This window comes from Xyrauchen texanus, chromosome 43, assembly GCF_025860055.1.
Source record: "Xyrauchen texanus isolate HMW12.3.18 chromosome 43, RBS_HiC_50CHRs, whole genome shotgun sequence".
Lineage (NCBI taxonomy): Eukaryota > Metazoa > Chordata > Actinopteri > Cypriniformes > Catostomidae > Xyrauchen > Xyrauchen texanus.
This window is the reverse complement of record NC_068318.1, coordinates 25,751,192-25,770,237: the sequence shown is the minus strand read 5'-3', so window position 1 is coordinate 25,770,237 and position 19,046 is coordinate 25,751,192. Positions and strand designations below refer to the sequence as shown.

Below are 19,046 nucleotides of genomic sequence, written 5' to 3'. Positions count from 1 at the left end.
AGGACATGTGAGGTGTCTATTTCTCAAACTAGAGACTCTGATGTACTTATCCTCTTGTTTAGTTGTATCTGGACCTTCAACATCTCAGTTGTCTTATGTCAGTTGTCCTTTGTTATTGAAGACTGTTGTGTACACCTTTTAATAAAATCTTCTTTTTTTGGGGCAATTTCAAGCATTGTATAGTCTTTATTCCTCAAAACAACAGTGAAAACAACTTTATCATTAATTTTAAAAATGTGTATTTTTTTATTTTACAATATGACTTTTTGAGTCACAAATATCAAAGGTTTAGGTTACTCATAAAAATGCCAAAATGTAATAAAAAAAAAATTTACAGTTATGAGGGTCCCTGTAATTTATGTTTTTTGTCACATGACAACAAAATGGCTACCTGCATGTTGGTTACACCACCTGACTTTGAAATGACGCACAAAAGTTTTTCAAATAGTAATAATATTTTAAAACAAGAGCTGTCAAAATGAATGAGTTAACTCATGCGATTAATTTAAAATTTTTAGGGCGTTAATTTTTCGTAATCACAATTAACACATTTACCAATTTGACATTAGATTCTGACATTTCATTCAGCTCTGTGTGGGTTGTAAAAACTGATTGGAATAGGGTAGAACCTTTGCGAAGTGTCCGTCAGGGGCACAGACTGTATATAAAAATGGACAACATGACAACTTCACAAAGTGAAGCCAAAACATCTCGATCACCCCCTAGTTGCTGCCTGCAGTATGGGTCATAAACTCCACCCCCCTCCATGTTAGCGGTTGGGACAATCAGTAAATGAATGCTATTAGCTAAGACAACAAGCAGTCTAACATTAGCTATGTGGAAAAAGCAGGTGATCAGTAGCTAGCAGTTACTAATAATTTTTTATTTTAGAAAATAATATGGTAAAAATCTGAATTATACTCTGTCTAAAGATACCGCGTCTCCACCCCATGATCACTACTTTGCAGACTCTTGAGTAAAATTTCTGCACTTACAATATCTGTGATTTATTGCGATTAACTATAAAAAAAATTATGTGATTAATAGTAATTAACATTTTTAATGAACTAACAGCACTGTTTAAAAATTGTTTTCAGTGCTTATATTATTTAATATTCATCTCTGGAGTCTCCGCCCCATTCTCCTCCAAATGTGCATACAATCAAGCCACTTAATTGCTTCATGGAATACAATACTGTAGATTTTTCCACTGAATCACTCTTACATGAAAAAGAGACAAGTGGGGAGTGTCCTCATCAAAATGTAAATGACAATGAGGGGAGATCCCAGAGAGACCACACACTCACGGTCTGAGAACCTGTCAATCAAATCCACACCATTGACAAGAGTGCAACAGACTCACTCGGGCAAGAAAAAACCCATTCACATCCTGGTCAATTAGTGGAGCATCACCATCGTCATGCCAATTGCAATCACCATGCTGATAAGACATAAAACCTCAAAATGACTGACAGCCTGTCATGTTTGTGAAACAATATTACTGTTATCAACAACAGAGAGAGAGAAACCGAGAGAAAGAGAAATTATGTTTTAACAACAACTTTCAACAGTCGTTAAAATGAGTTCATTTAAAGATGCAATTATGGAGCCAGAATTAGATTCCTAAGCAAATCAAGGCTCCATTAAATGTTGAATGAATCTAAGTGTGCAAACATAAGCAGTCTTTTTAAAATCTCTTGATACTGATAGTCTGACAGCTCTGAGCAGCATAGCAGATCTTTCTCTAATGAAGTGAGTAAAACTCCCATCCTCTAGATCTAATTTAAATTGTCTATCAGCATTCACAACAGGTCCAGAAGATGAGCTGATGAGTGAGGTCCAATTCTACTGATTCACCCTCATCTGATATGTCTGTTTCACTGAAGACCAAAGACCAGAGGTCCAGTTCTCTCAGAACCACCCAGAGCTTTCCAGCTCCTCTTGCAGGATAGAGATGTGTTACACATGCATTTGCTAAAGAGTTTTAAGAGATATAAATAAATTAATATAAAGTGTATCCAGAAAGTATTCACAGCGCTTCACTTTTTCCACATTTTGTTATGTTACAGCCTTATTCCATAATTTATTAAATTCATTATTTTCCTCACAATTCTACAAACAATACCCCATAATGACAACGTGAAAGTAGTTTGTTTGAAATCTTTGCAAATTTATTACAAATAAAAAATGGGGAGAAAAGAAAAATCACATGTACATAAGTATTTTGTATTGTATTTGCTCAATACTTTGTTGAAGCACCTTTGGTACCAATTACAGCCTCAAGTCTTTTTGTGTATGATGCTACAAGCTTGGCACACCTATTTCTCACCAGAGATGTTCGATCGGATTCAAGTCTGGGCTCTGGCTGGGCCACTCAAGGACATTCACAGAGTTGTCCCGTAGCCACTCCTTTGTTATCTTTGCTGTGTGCTTAGGGTCGTTGTCCTGTTGGAAGATGAACCTTCACCCCAGTCTGAGGTCCAGAGTGCTCTGGAGCAGGTTTTCATCAAGGATGTCTCTGTACATTGCTGCATTCATCTTTCCCTCGATCCTGACTAGTCTCCCAGTTCCTGCCACTGAAAAACATCCCCAAAGCATGATGCTGCCACCACCATGCTTCACTGTAGGGATGGTATTGGCCAAGTGATGAGCGGTGCATGGTTTCCTCCAGACATGACGCTTGTCATTCAGACCAGAGAAATTTGTTTCTCATGATCTGAGAGTCCTTCAGGTGCCTTTTGGCAAACTCCAGGCGGGCTGTCATGTGCTTTTACTGAGGAGTGGCTTTACAATTTATTGTCATAATCGTGAAAGCCATAACACAGAAAATTAATCGCCATAATCTCAATTACTTGTTTGACAATAAATAGTCAGACGAATTTCATAATCATGACAGCCCTACTCTGTACTTAACGTCTTTGATGAGGAGAAATAACTACAATCCCTTGAAGCATTGTGGATGATGTAATCGAATGAATAATTATGGAATCACTTGTGAGCTCTGTTGATGCGCTTCGTTTGCCACAAATGTTTGATTAGCAGTTCTTTCTCTACATAATCATGCAGTTTAGTTATTCAGCACAAATTCCACTATTAAATGTGACTGATGACTTCAGCAGACGCATGTACAACTGACCATTGATTATTCAAAAAATGTATTTTACAGAGATTGTATGGAATTGCATTAAATTTCTACTTCCTATACCACACTGTTTTACTCTATTTCTGCTAGATAGCTCCGCCCACAATACAATCTCATTAGTCCAAAATCCTGCTTCACAAAACTGTACATTAAGAGATTCAAAATTTGAGATTTATCTTGAAAAAATGCATTAAATGAATTACAATTATTCAACTCACAGGCATGTTCAAATTGTTAAATGTGTATTGTTAAAATGTATTCATAAAAAGATAAGGAGACTAGACCTTTTATATTTGGATTTCATCTGGGGCCATAGTACAGAAACTTTAGTCTAATTTAAGGTCTGATTCCTGGTCTACTTTCATTTTTCCAATATTTTGGCAATATTTTAATTTCTTTCTAACGAAGGAATCATATGATGTCAAGAGGTGTGTATTTTCACTCTCTTTCTGCTGCTGGTAGGGAACAAGTGTTAGTGATGCTCACTGCATTAGAAATGTATAAGATTTGCCCAGATTAGCTGCCAGAACTTGTTTAATAAGAAAATGGCTCACCAAAGTCTAAATGCACATTTCCACTGCCTAATATTTACACACTCCTCGATCAACAGAGTCCGCTTCACCAGCAGAGCAGCGCAACCGGATGCACGTCATCAGATAGATGGATAATTTTGCACTCAAAACAGACAAACACCATTTTATAACTAGCTGTACAGACTTGTATGATGCCACAACTACTGTCCCTCTGTCCCCCTGCTGAAATAACTTCAGTAGCAAAGACAAAAATCTGTGATCTACCAGCCATCAGCAGTTCCAACAATGTGTACGGGCAAAGTTCAGCCATGTTGAAGAACAACAGAGCAGGAAAAGGAATAGTTTTCCCTTGGTCAAATGTTCCAGGCTAACCACTGCAGAATTTAAGGCAATATAATGTACTTACTCCCAAGCAAACATACTGTACAGTATATCTCTCTGATGGCATATATGCATTTCAGCAAACAGGGATTTGATGGGGCATATTGGACAGGTCAGTAAGCTATTAAAGATACAGCACAGAATAAGCCAGGAATGTAATGTGTTTGCACCAGCAAGTATTTGATAAACTGAACACACTGTAGACTCAGCATTCCTTGATGCTGGCCTCAATCTAAGGGAGACTTTAACCTGTGTTAAGGTCCCTGATTCCTTCCCAGACGTCTGTCTATATACAGCATATACATTAGCTCCAGGAGATTAAAAGGTCAAAAGGTTGCATACAATGACAATTGAGAGGCAGTATTTCAATTTCCTGAGTAGATGGCTCCACCACACAGCCCGTCTTTACTCTTCTTGTCATATCTTTTCAGACACTCATTCAATTGTAACCAGGATCAGAGGAAACTGGTTATAAATACAACAGGCATGTATTTACTTCATGTTGATGCAGAGCAGAGGGAAGCCCATTTCTCTGCTGTCTGTCTGAAGGTGATGAGAGCAGCAAGACAAACCCTCAGGTAAGGACATTCTCAAGTGGAGGTTAGGTAATGTGTAGAGATTTTCATGAGGAGATGAGGTCTGGAGATATTCTGGTAGAGGTGAAATCTGGAGGTTTTCAGTTAGAGGTGATGTCTGGAGGTATTTAGGTGGAAGCTAGGTCTGGAGGTTTTCAAATGGAGATGATGTGAGGATGTTATCAGGTGGTGATGTATAGGGCTGGATACCACTATACAGTATATTCAGAAAGTATTCAGATTTTTTCACATTTTGATATGTTGCAGCCCTATGCTAAAATGCTTAAAGTTATTATTCACATCACACTCCATACCACATTATGACAACTTTACAACTTTATTAAAAAGAAAAAACTTAAATATCACATTGACATAAGTATTCAGACCCTTAACTCAGTACGTAGTTGAAGCACCTTTGGCAGCAAATACAGCCTCAAGTCTTTTGGGGTATGATGCGACTAGCTTAGCACACATGGATTTGAGGATTTTCTGCCAATCTTCTTTGCTGATCCTCTCAAGCACTGTCAGGAGACAGTCAGTGGACAGCCATTTTTAGGTCTCTCCAGAGATGTTTGAAGGTGAACATTCAGCCCAGTCTGAGGTCTCTGAACTAGGTTTTCATTAAGGATATTTCTGTATTTTGCTGCATTCAGCTTTCCTTCAACCCTGACCAGTTCCCCAGTCCCTGACGCTGATAAACACCTCACAGTATGATGCTTCCACCACCTTGCTTTACGGTTGGGATGGTATTGCACAGGTTAGGGGTGGGTGACATGACAAAAACGTATATCACGATATAACTAATTTCATATCACGATAACGATACACTGTATATCACGATATACACTCACCTAAAGGATTATTAGGAACACCTGTTCAATTTCTCATTAATGCAATTATCTAATCAACCAATCACATGGCAGTTGCTTCAATGCATTTAGGGGTGTGGTCCTGGTCAAGACAATCTCCTGAACTCCAAACTGAATGTCAGAATGGGAAAGAAAGGTGATTTAAGCAATTTTGAGCGTGGCATGGTTGTTGGTGCCGGTCTGAGTATTTCACAATCTGCTCAGTTACTGGGATTTTCACGCACAACCATTTCTAGGGTTTACAAAGAATGGTGTGAAAAGGGAAAAACATCCAGTATGCGGCAGTCCTGTGGGCGAAAATGCCTTGTTGATTCTAGAGGTCAGAGGAGAATGGGCCGACTGATTCAAGCTGATAGAAGAGCAACTTTGCCCGAAATAACCACTCGTTACAACCGAGGTATGCAGCAAAGCATTTGTGAAGCCACAACACGCACAACCTTGAGGCGGATGGGCTACAACAGCAGAAGACCCCACCGGGTACCACTCATCTCCACTACAAATAGGAAAAAGAGGCTACAATTTGCAAGAGCTCACCAAAATTGGACAGTTGAAGACTGGAAAAATGTTGCCTGGTCTGATGAGTCTCGATTTCTGTTGAGACATTCAGATGGTAGAGTCAGAATTTGGAGTAAACAGAATGAGAACATGGATCCATCATGCCTTGTTACCACTGTGCAGGCTGGTGGTGGTGGTGTAATGGTGTGGGGGATGTTTTCTTGGCACACTTTAGGCCCCTTAGTGCCAATTGGGCATCGTTTAAATGCCACGGCCTACCTGAGCATTGTTTCTGACCATGTCCATCCCTTTATGGCCACCATGTACCCATCCTCTGATGGCTACTTCCAGCAGGATAATGCACCATGTCACAAAGCTCGAATCATTTCAAATTGGTTTCTTGAACATGACAATGAGTTCACTGTACTAAAATGGCCCCCACAGTCACCAGATCTCAACCCAATAGAGCATCTTTGGGATGTGGTGGAACGGGAGCTTCGTGCCCTGGATGTGCATCCCACAAATCTCCAGCAACTGCAAGATGCTATCCTATCAATATGGTCCAACATTTCTAAAGAATGCTTTCAGCACCTTGTTGAATCAATGCCACGTAGAATTAAGGCAGTTCTGAAGGCGAAAGGGGGTCAAACACAGTATTAGTATGGTGTTCCTAATAATCATTTAGGTGAGTGTAGTTACATTAAAAAAAATCTATAATATATTTTTTTATATATTAAATAATCATATTGTAATGACAATTTTTTTTAAATCCAGTCATTGAAGTAAATACTATAAATCTTGTTGCAGAACCATACCCAAAAATCTCTACGTCACTCTAACAGACTGAGTTGTAAAATTTCTGTCATGGTCTATTTTTATCTGTCATACTTGTTTTAATTTTATTAGGACTACATTCAGGGGTGTAGCATCCATTCTATCCAGTTCTACCTGTCAATCAACCATGCTATAATACGATTTTTTTAATTTATCAGTTACATGCAGCTTTTAAAGAAAATAAACATCCGATTTGAAAATGCGCATACATACATGCATACAATTTCACAGAAATTTTAGGTAAGCCTGATATCATAATACATTTTCACAGATGAGAAGCACACAAATCTCTAAAGCTCTAATGCAGATACTCCTCTGAAATGACTGACAAATTTATATAAAAAAAAAACAAATAGCACTTTGTTAAACATATTAACACTCTAATCATGCAGAATCATACTAATGTAATGACTGATGAATGCAATCATTAATTAATTCAGAAACTCTCTCTCCTCGAAACCCGAACAAAATTGGTCAAAAGACACGCATCTTACAAAGTGTTGATGGTGATGGTGATGGAGCCTGTTAATACATATCTTAATTCTACTAGGCAATAAAAAGGGCACACACACATACTGCAGTGTGCGTGAGAGAAACAGTGAAGTAAAAACTGATGCATAAGGTTAAAATATTTTTGTTTTTTTTGTCTGTCAAAATAATGGACAGCATTTGAAATTATCTGTCAATGTTAGAAAATGTTCCATTAATGCAAACCCTGACCATACTGTTTTGAATCGATTGGGCTCGTTGGCACAATTACGGTTTCTTTTTCCATTATCGTACAGCAAAATCAGGATTAGAATGGACTCTCAGAGTTAGTGACCAACCATGGGTCACCATGTTAGTAGAGCTGATCCACCAGAATGGTTCTGTTGAGTATGGTTAGATATCTGTGTTCAGAAATCTGTGCTGGGGACGGTTCGTATTCGTACTGGAACCATTACTCACACTGCTCACAACCGTTCAGCCAGATGGTGGAAAAGTACCTTGAGTCCTACATTTCCGATTAATTTATCCAAGCTTTTGAGAGAAAGCATTATGTACCTTTACAATGGCTATATCACTCTTTCAAAAGGTGAGGAAATGGAAGGAATGGAACCAAAAAATAGTAAACCGATTTGGTAAACAAGTCAATCCCTGTAGTGGCAATTGCAGGCTGTTTTTTTGGTTCAGAGATGGTAATAGAGAAAGATATGCAGAGATATAAATAATGACACTGAGAGCTAAAAATTACCCTCTCTTGATTGTGTATCTGACCGTCTTGTTCACCACAATCAGTCCAAATGAAACCAGAATATCAATGACACAGCTAACACAGCACACGCAAACAAATACTGTAATAGGGCACAAAGTTATCAGTCTCAAACAGACTGCCATACACACACACAGGCTGGGGACTGTGTTGAGTCCCAGGAAAGTAGAACCAGGTAAGTAGATTACAGACACACACAATACAACCTTTTGTTCATCTTCCAGGAACAAACCAGTCCTCTGAAGCATCCAGGAAATTCACACATAAAACAAAACCTCGTCCACGGCCAAAAATTCCTAACTCAGACTAACACCTGCTCCGTTCTCTCCCTCTTTTTCCTCGCTCTTTCTTCACTACACTGCTCAACAATAAAAATCATAATTCATGCTCTCTGTTGATCAAACCGAGACGCTGTTACTTTTACTTACATCATTTGAAAATTACAAAGTTCCAGCTATAATCAGACGCTAGTTCAGAAGCCTGTTGAACGGGACTATCAGCATCCATGACATTACAGCAGCTTTCATCATCCAGGCAGACTTTTATATTCAGCGAGATTGGGCAAGGAAAAAGCACAAGAACTTCTGCCATGGAAATTACAGGTGTAACTGTGCTACACTGTTGTTATTTGGTAAGGGAATAAAGTATGTTCCTTTTAGGAAAATGTTTTTGAGACAGATGAACAAATGTGTTACAGATTTACAGAAAAATGTTAATGCATGTATTATGAGAAAGTGAGATTTATGAGAAAATAATGTTTATACATGGTTTTTCAAAAAACAAAACATTTTAGTCATTGAAATAAGGCCATATAACACATACTAACCATTTGTCCACAAGCCTTTTGAGAACTGGATCTTGTAGTCTAGAGGTTTTGCTACAAAATTTTATGAAAACCATCCTGATCACTCATTCATACAAAACAAAATTGTCATTTAACTTTTGTAAGACACTTTTAGTTAGGGTGACCACCTGTCCCGCATTTTGCGGGACAGTCCCGGAATTGGAAGCTTTGTCCCTCATCCCGTAAGTCATAAGTGTGTCCCGCATTTCAATTTTGTCTGTATTACTTATTATTATTATTATTATTTCTGCATCATTCTATGTCATCGTCCTTTAAATTACAATTCCACTATTACATTTTTTTAAAAGAAAACGCACCGCAGCCGTTTTTGGTTCTGGCCAGAGTGGAAAACACTGAAAAAAACTAAAAAAACTAAACTGCAACAGAAAAATGTATCTATCTGGGGCTCCTGTGAAGACAAAGCTTCTTTGTTTGTATAAAAAAGAATGGAAGAAAAAATATTCATGGTTAAAACCAGTTACAGGTGACCCTTAAAAAGGAGAGTGCAGTGTATGCCACCGAAGTTTCACGGACAGCTCTGCTGAAGCATTTCAGTGCTCCAAACATGACAGCTCTGGTATCTTTGGCTTTGAGCATTCCTGTCACCAATACGTTCGTGGAGAGGGTGTTTTCTCTGATGACCGCTGCGTGGACAGAGACAAGGAACCGAGCAACTGTGGACCTCATAAAAAGTGAAATCCTGGTGAAAATGAACTATAGCTACACCTGCCAGTAGTTCTACAGTCATGCAATGAATGAGAAAGCCCTACTCAAAGCTGCCAGATCAGACAAAAAATATATAAATTCAAGATGCACTAAATCCGGTAAGAACGCATTTATTTTTTCTAGTCTTTCCTAATGGAATTTATGTGCTTATTTGGAAATGTGCTTTTTAACGATAAGATTATTACCTTATGCCAAACTGAGTGAGGTTCACAGCGCCGGTCAGCGCAGTCATTAACATTTTATAAAGCCTATTAGCGATTTTAAACAATGTAACATCACTGCAAAAAGACATCTAATATAAAATCTGTATTTATTCACCTAGTACAATAATACTAAGTTATCTCTCCCTCGTTTCCCACATTGTCCCGCAAAATCAGGTCTGCTGACCTGCAACAGAGCAATAGCCAGGTGGTCACCCTACTTTTAGTGTTAGAAAGGTCATATGCAAGGAGGCGTGAACTATCATGAATATTGATGTGTTTCACACCCCTCCCCTGGGCCCATCAATGAGGAATGTGACAGAAAGACTTAATTATCAAAATCAAGTTTTAAGATAAAAGAAGTAATATGACAACATTTTCTTTACATAAAGACTTTACTTAATTTTTGACCTACACTACCATTTAAAAGAAGTCTCTTCTTCTCACCAAGACTGTATATATTTGATCCAAAATACAGTAAAAACATTGATCTTGTGAACTCTTTTTACAATTTAAAAGAACAGATTTCTATTTTAATATATTGTAAAATGCAATTTGTGATCAAAGCTGAATTTTCAGCATCATTACTGCAGTCTTTAGTGTCACATGATCCTTCAGAAATCATTATAATATGCTGATTTTCTAATATGAGCATATTTAAAGTGCATTTTACTCATTTAACCTGAATGAGGTTAACCATTTGCATCGATCGCCTCAGCGCATTACCGTATGAATAGCGCCACTGCCCATGGGTGTGATCATATTAGTGATAATTAGCAGAGCCAGGAGAAACTGTACATCGTTATGTTTCATACAGATTACATTGCAGGAGAATATTTGTTTTAAAATTGAATTGTTTTATTTAAAAGTAGACATTTTAAGCTTTCTTTAGACATATGTCACATGTTTGTGTGATAAGTATTCGTGGAGTTTCAGTTCATTTTTGTGACGTGTTTCAGAAATATGCTTGTGAACACAGAGACTGCTGTAAGCTCACCCTTTTTATTTTCTTTATTTTACAAAAGCACAAGGTTTTGTTGATTTATTTGAGTATACACAAATAAAAGAAGACCTTTTATAGTCTCTAATGATGTCTTACACTTATCTGTATACCCCAGAATGATGGAGTATTTTATGTTGTTTCCACTGTAATGACGAAAAATCCAGCAGGACGCACCGGCACGTCCAGCGACCCCAGAGGGTTAAAGGGGTCATGTCATGCATTTTTCTTCCTTGAGATTCACTTATAATGTTAGTAAAGTTTTTCTCACAAATATCATAATGCAGTATCATCATGTAAAATTACATTGCTTTATTTTTTTGACCTTGTCTGTTGCCCTCTGTCTGAAACACTCTCTATGATTGGCTAACCTCTTTGCAGAACAAACGCACCTAACCTTTTTTCCCCTCAAAAATAAAAAGTGCAAGCAATTTACAAAATCACTTAAAAGCACTCAGTTCATGTAATCATTGATAGTTATACAGTGTGTCCCAATTTATGTGAAGCACACAATTAAATTTCAACAGCTTTTAGACTGAAAAGTGTTGGCACACTGTTGCTCCACAATACTTGTATTATTAGGCATGTAAGATTTGGTAATTATAAAATAATGCTATATAAACAGTGAAAATAGTCCTGACCAACACATGCAGCAAATGTGAAGGATTAATAAATCTGTATCCTGCTGTAAGGAGAGTTATAAGGGATGGTTGGCCCTCTGGTATACCAGTCTCAACTCATCGCTTTAATACGCATTCAATGTTGGGAAATATGAGATTGTTCAAAGGGTAAGGGTTTCATTTGATGGAATCGCTGCTTAAATATGGGATAATGGGCATCAAAATGCATTCATTGCGGCCAAAATACAGGTCGTCCTGGCAAACACCAGACATTTACAAGCGTATACTTCACCATTTTCTTTCGTTGTGCTATGCATTTTTTTCCATAACAAAAATGACTTAATCTCAAATCAATATTTCATGAGCAATACTTTGTTTATTTGGTAAGTAACCATGTAATAAGCATGATTCACTTTGCAATAAAATGGATGAATAACTCCTTACATATCCAACAAACACAGGCACATAAACAGTAGTATTAAATTTGATACTCACGAGCATTACTGTCATATAGCTACCACTACTCCATCTTTTAATATAAGTTTCTTTGCAAAGTCTGAATCATAATAGTTCTGGTAATGGAGGGATCCTTCAGAAAAGCTGTGCAGACATGCAGTTTTTCGACAACCAGGAACACAACAAAGTCTGGGGATCTTGATCTGCATCTTAATCTTTTCGTTGGTCTAAAGCAACCTATAGTAACAATAGTACTACTTACAGTGTTGGGTAAATCAGCCACTCAATCGGTTAACAGCAACGATAACGTAATTTGTGGAGGTGGGAACTATTCAAATGAGCCCTTTCCTATGTCAAAATGGGGCCGATTTCAAAACAAGTGGCTTTTGCAGGGTGGAAACAATAAATGCTCTTTTGGGGTAGAAAATGTGTTCTGAAACTTAGAATGTGTTATACAGTGCAATGAATTCTTATATGTCAAAATATCCAGGAAAATTTGATTCTTCATGCAATGACCCCTTTAAAGCAGTATCATGAAATTGCAATTACTTGTTTGCTACGATCATGATTCAGCACTGCATCAAAACTGTCTTCATACACAAACAGACAAAATACAAATCTAGTGTAAACCACCTCTAACAAAAGTCAACGGCACCTTCTGTCAGATGCTGGCGGGGTGTTTGACAGGGAAATGAGGGTTTGGATTGCACAACTATTTTAGATGCCAAGCAGAAATATCTGAAGTACTTCAGTAAATAGATGTCCAGAGACAGAGATGCTGCCTTCAAATCCTTCAGTGAAGTTCAACTTTTGAGTTTAAATATACATTATCTTGTGCAATTACATCCCTAATTCCGAAAAAGTTGGGACAGTATGAAAAATGCTAATAAAAACAAAACGGAGTGATTTGTAAATGATATTAACCTTTGCTATTTGTAAAGCTCTACAACTACATTATATGATGTTTATCCATGTGAATTTCATTGTTTTTTGAAAATGTACAGTAATTTCAAACCACATGATTGCAACACACTCAAAATAAGTTGAGACAGGGGCAATTTAAGACTAATAACAAGTTGAAAAAACAAGGTGATTGTAAAGCAGTTCAATGGAAAGGAGGAGGTGAGAACCGGCCTGGCGATATAAATAATATTTTAATGATTAACTTAAACAAAAGACAAACACACACGTATGACGGACATGTCCGTAAACGATCTCTCTCTCGACGCGTCTCCGTCTGCAATTCTGACTATTGACAAAATGACTATTTTGCATTCATCTGTAATGGATATCATGAACATGGGCTTGGGATAACTTTAGTAAACCTTTGTTAGTCAACACCGCTCGCCGCTAAATCCACAGATGCAAGTTAAGACTATGCAAAGCAGAAGCCCTACATCAACACTGTCCAGAAGTATTGCCGACTTCTCTGGGCTCGGTCTCATCTTAGATGGAATGTAGAACAGTGGAAGTGTGTTTTTTGGTCCAAAGAGTCCACAATTCAAAAAGGTTTTTGAAAAACACAGCCATCGTGTTATCTGGGCCAAAGAGACATGGGTAACTCACACATCTGTGAGAACACCATGAATGCAGACAGATATGTAAAAATGTTGGAGCAACATATACTGCCATCCAGCACCATCCCTTCCAGGGACATCCATGCATTTTCCAGTAGGACAATTTCAAACCACATGCTGCCCGGATTACAAGTGCATGGCTGTGTAAGCAAAGAATGTAGGTGCTAGATTGGCCTGCCTGCATTCCCGACCTGCGCATTATGAAGCACACCATATTTCAATGAAGACTCCGAACAATTGTGCAGCTAAAGGATTATTTGGGGAAAATTCCACTTTCTAAACGTAGTCTTCAGTGCCCAAATGCTTAATAAGTGTTATTAGAAGAAATGGTGATGTTTCTAAAAATGTCAGGAAAAAATCATGTTTTATTTTAATTTAAAATTTTAACTTTTATACTTTTTAAATTTCTTTAGGATGTTTTATCTTTAATAACTGCCTGAGGACTGAAATAATGGTTGTGCATTGAACCTAAACTCTGACTTCTCTCCCATGGGAAAAAACGTCATGTAGACAACAACCTGACTACGGTAAAGCATTCATTGTCGCACATTGTGAACTTTATCACAAACCATTTTAAAAATAACATGCCATAAATGCTGGTTTGTATTACGGCATGCTATTTCAAACACAGTGTGAGTTTAGGCATAGCCAGGGCTGTAAAGCCTTTGGGTATTCACAGTAACGGCACACAACCGGCTCACAAAAGCAACCAGCAGAGCCCTGATGAAAATCACACCATTACATCTGTAATTAACAGCATGAAATCCTGCCATAAAACCCCTTCAAATGTCTAAATAACATCCCTGATCCACGTGCCCACAGGAGAGTCCATGCATGTTCCCACAATGCACTGGGACAGCAAGTCTGATGGAGCTTTGGAGCTCAATTTCTAACACAATCATCCTCATTTCAGCCTGCAAATGCCAGAAAAAAATCTGCTGCAGTATCTTTAGTGAAAGGAGAGAGAGAGGAGAGAGAGAGAGAGAGAGAGAGAGAGAGAGAGAGGGAGGGATAGTTCAAGAAAATATATTAATTCATTCATTATTTACTCAATCACCATTCACCTTCATTGTTTGGAAGGAAAACACTCATTAAAGTGGGGACTGTGGCCAACATTCTGCCTTACACCTCCTTGTGGGTTCACAACAGGTTTGGAACAATATTGGGGTGTAAATGATGTAAGATTTTTAATTAAACTAACTTATTAATTTAATTAATCTATTTCAGACCATTTTTGAATCGTCTGTGCTTTATAGATCTCTCTTTCTCTCTCTCTCTCTCTCTCTATCTCTCTCTCTCTCTCTCCAAATTAAAATAAAATGTGCTTTATTGGCATGTCAAAAGGTACAATGTATTTTGCTATGCATTTGCAAGGAATACAAATAATAAGAGGGAAGAAAAATAATAAAATGAATAAGAGCAAAGAGCAAACATTGCCACAACAGCTTTTGTGGCGTTCCGCTGGATAGCTTCACCCACAGTGAAATCTTATTGGTCAAAAATCTCGCAGCACACAGCTGTATTTAGACATCAAAATTGGCTGTGAATTTGATGCTCATGTCATTTCGCTTATAGTGAACACAGAAAATTACTTGATGCATCACTCATAGTTAAGACGAGGTGTTAGTGTTGCTCTGCTTCAAGTCTGAGCATTAGTAAAGACCATAAAATCATCTTCAATCTTTGCATTCAAGAACATAATTGAACAAACTGAACAGTTAATGCAGTCAGTAGGGTAGCAGTACGGTCCATGAGTATTTCTGTACACTAGAGCCTGTTCCCATGCTATCAGCACTGTGGAGATCTACAGTATACAGTCTATTGCACTGTATTCCCAGAAAAGTGAAGATCAGAGACAGAAAGCAGACGGTTCTTCTCAGCAGTTATCACAGACACAGCTCTTTGTGTCAATCACATTACAGAACACACAAACATCTAATACAGTATAATTTATAGTCTGATGGTCTTACCTCTATGTCTGTTTGTAGTTTTGTCGAACATTAACATGGCATCTTCTACCTGCAAAAACAACAAACACACTCGTGAGTCATCAGCAGTATTGCCAACTATTTCTCAAGGGAAGTCAGCAAAGGCTCGCTGAAATGTTGCTAAAAGTAGCTAAATCACATGATGACATAATTTATTATTCAAGACATCAAATTTACATATGTAAATTAATTGACATAAAGAGCTATTGCAATTCTTTAAAGGTGTAGAACCATTTTTTTTTTTTTTTTACAAATGATTTACCTATTAGTAGTTTACTACTAATCATTTTGCGAACTTGTCAAACAGGAAAGACTGTCATTTTGGGATTTCTTTTGTAATTAAACTGCATTATCGAACTATGTCAAAGTCCAAAATTATTCTAGCAATAGGTAGGGTAGGCAGTCGTGTAGTGTTGGGGATGTTTTTATTTGTTTATTTATTTTTTTAAACATGGATCTATATGCCTAATAATGCCTCATGTGGAGCTGTTTTGGAGATAATATGTAATATATATATATATTTTTTTTTTATACATATCTGTTGTGTGATGCTGAACCATTAGTGTGTATTACTTGTGCCAGTGTTACTGTGTCACAATTACTTTTTGACAGTGACACCTCATCTGTTCATATCACTTATCTCTACATTTTATTATAGATCAGGGGTTCATATCCATTCTCTCTCTCTTTCTCTCTCTCGCCCTGATAAATCATTTCTCAATGCTTTCATCGCCGTAGGCTGACTTTTCTTTTCTAAACGGAGAGCATGCAGGTGAATTGAGGTTGAGATTATCGCAACAAATATAAACAAAATGTCAGCTCATCAGTCATTCCATTTATTGAACATCCGTATGCACATAAATTGAACTCCTGATGGCATGCATGTCAGTCATAGTAAAGATATTAAAATTGTCGCTAGTCGCTAAATGGCTCTTTTACACGCTAAGGGGGTCAAAAAGTCATTGAAACTACAGATAAAGTCGCTAAGTTGGCAACAATTTTCTAAAAAATAAACAGATTTTTCTCCAGTAAAAATGGAATATTTCTATATGGTGGAACTGAAACCTCACTGTATTTTAGTTTCTAGGCTCAACAGGACAAATGCATGACATGAAAACAGAAAAAGGAAACTTAATTGAGGGAATATCTACTGTCATTATATATATGTACATGCACCAACAATCATACCACAGTCCAAATCACTGAGATCACATTTTTTCCCCATTCTGATGGTTGATGCGGACATTCACTGAAGCTCCTGACCTGTATCAGCATGATTTTATGCACTGCGATTGGCTGATTAGATAATCGCATGGATGATCGTTGGTGCCAGACGGGCTGGTTTGAGTATTTCTGTAACTGATGATCTGCAAGGATTTTCACGCACAACAGTCTCTAGAATTTACTCAGAAAACATCCAAATACATACAAAAAACATCCAGTGAGCAGCAGTTCTTTCGGACAGAAATGCCTTTATGAGAGAGGTCAACAGAGAATGGCCAGACTGGTTCGAACTGACAAAGTCTACGGTAACCCAGATAACCGCACTGTGCAATTGTGGTGAGAAGAATATCATCTCAGAATGGTTGGCGCTGTTTTGGCGGCACGAGGGGGAGCTACAAAATATTAGGCAGGTAGTTTTAATTTTGTGGCTGATCGGTGTGTGTGTGTGTATAATATATATGTGTGTGTGTGTGTGTGTGTGTGTGTGTGTGTGTGTGTGTGTGTGTGTGTGTGTGTGTGTGTGTGTGTGTGATTTTCAGTCTTGACTGGTAGATTATGAGCACATCCACACAATAAAGAGAATCCTGTTGAGAAATCCAAAACATATTTTCTATCGAAAGAGACAAAGTGGTCCATGTGTCTGTGAACCACCTGCCTCCCAGATACGGTTGCTAGGTAACATAAGGAACCATTTGAGTGTAACAGACAGACTGTCCAGCACAGTGGTGGACCCCAGCGTGAGGGTTCGTTCACTGTGTCCACTAAGTCCGATATCAGCTTTCAGTCAAATACCAGATATGCCCAAACCAGATCAGCTCATATATTAAACCAGATCAGACTGGACCAGACCAGGTCAGTTCAGACTGGACCAGATCAGATTAAACCAGACCAGATCAAATGGCTCAAACCAGAGATTCTTATCTGACAGCTCTGTGTGCATATAACAGCTTAAATACCTTAAAAATAGGAATGGAGTTCCCATTTACCTGTATATTCTCTCTTACACACATATAAACGCGTCAGACAACAGTAATCTTTAGAAATGCGTCACGCACAGCAGCCTGGTGAAATCAGTGTAGTGCTGCAGGTCTTTTCAAAAGTGTCTTTCAGTGGGCTCAAGACACTTCTATGCTTCTCTGCCTCTATCTGATGGGAGGTTAAGGACCTCTTCACACAAACACACACTCGTCAACCTGTGCTTGTGAAAATAAAGCAAGAGAGGTAGACAGACGGTGCATCACTCTTAGAGGAGAAGAGAAACTCAACTGGACTCTCTAGTCTTTTGTAAGAAGTCGTATTGGTAGCTAAATAAAATAGATGCTTCCCTAACACACGCGCGCACGCACACACACACAGGCCCTGAAAGGTTTTTGGACACTTCAGTGGCATCTAAAAATATATAAATAAATGTAATTGCATTAGACCAACAAAATATCAAACCAAATGGCATCTGAACACAAATTATGCTAGACCTTTTCTCAGAACTAAATTTACTTTGAGCCATGTTTGCAAATACTTTTAAACAATCACATGGTCATTTGTAGTGGACATATTTTATAATCTGAAAACAAACTTTTTGTGAAATGTTTTCTTTGAAAAGTGTGCTTGTGCATCTTTAAATTAAAAAGTTATAATAAATGGTATTTTGTTTGATAAAAGGTTAGTATACGATTTATCACACTAAAATAATTTTAACATGTACAATCTTATGACTACACTTTTGGTTTCAACATTTTATGCACTGGGCCCCATTCACTTCCATTGTAAGTACACTCCATTAACTCTCAAAAAAACTACCCCAGGGGTAGAAGCTTGAATTGTATCTGTCATACATCAAGTGGGCTGCTGTGGCTTAGTTGGTAGAGTGGGTCGGCCACTAATCGCAGGATTGGGTTGGATTCCTGGCCCACATGACTCCACATGCCGAAGTGTCTTTGGGAAAGACACTGAACACCAATTTGCTCCCTGGAAGGTTAAAAAAAGCACTATATAAGTACAGACCATTTACCATCAAGTTGATTTTAAAAGCTTCTAAAGTAGAGCAAACACAATCATACAAGTGAGATCAAATATGAAGCACACCAAACAGACAGGAATTGTGAATAATTAATCAGAGAAACTGCAGTATTATTAAAAGAACAGAGGAGAGATAAGATTTTACAGCCCAGGAAACACATCCTGACAGCTGAAAGATCAACACACTAGTATTTACATTCAACACAGACACACACACACAAGCACAAACGCACGCACACACGCAGTGCTTCCGAACATTCGACTTCCACAGAGCGAGTTGTCTGCCTCCACAGTATTTTGGGGCATTATAGGCG

General features: G+C 37.9%; 1 protein-coding gene across 3 annotated transcripts in view; it reads right to left on the bottom strand.

Moving 5' to 3' along the window:
- The window catches only part of LOC127636126 (RNA-binding protein Musashi homolog 2-like), a 242,305-nt gene that overhangs the window by 87,135 nt on the left and 136,124 nt on the right, over nucleotides 1–19,046 (bottom strand). For all 3 annotated transcript variants that reach the window (XM_052116534.1, XM_052116536.1, XM_052116535.1), the window contains one exon: nucleotides 15,475–15,523. In XM_052116534.1, coding sequence (XP_051972494.1) covers nucleotides 15,475–15,523 — 49 coding nt within the window. The remainder of the gene's footprint in view (nucleotides 1–15,474; nucleotides 15,524–19,046) is intronic.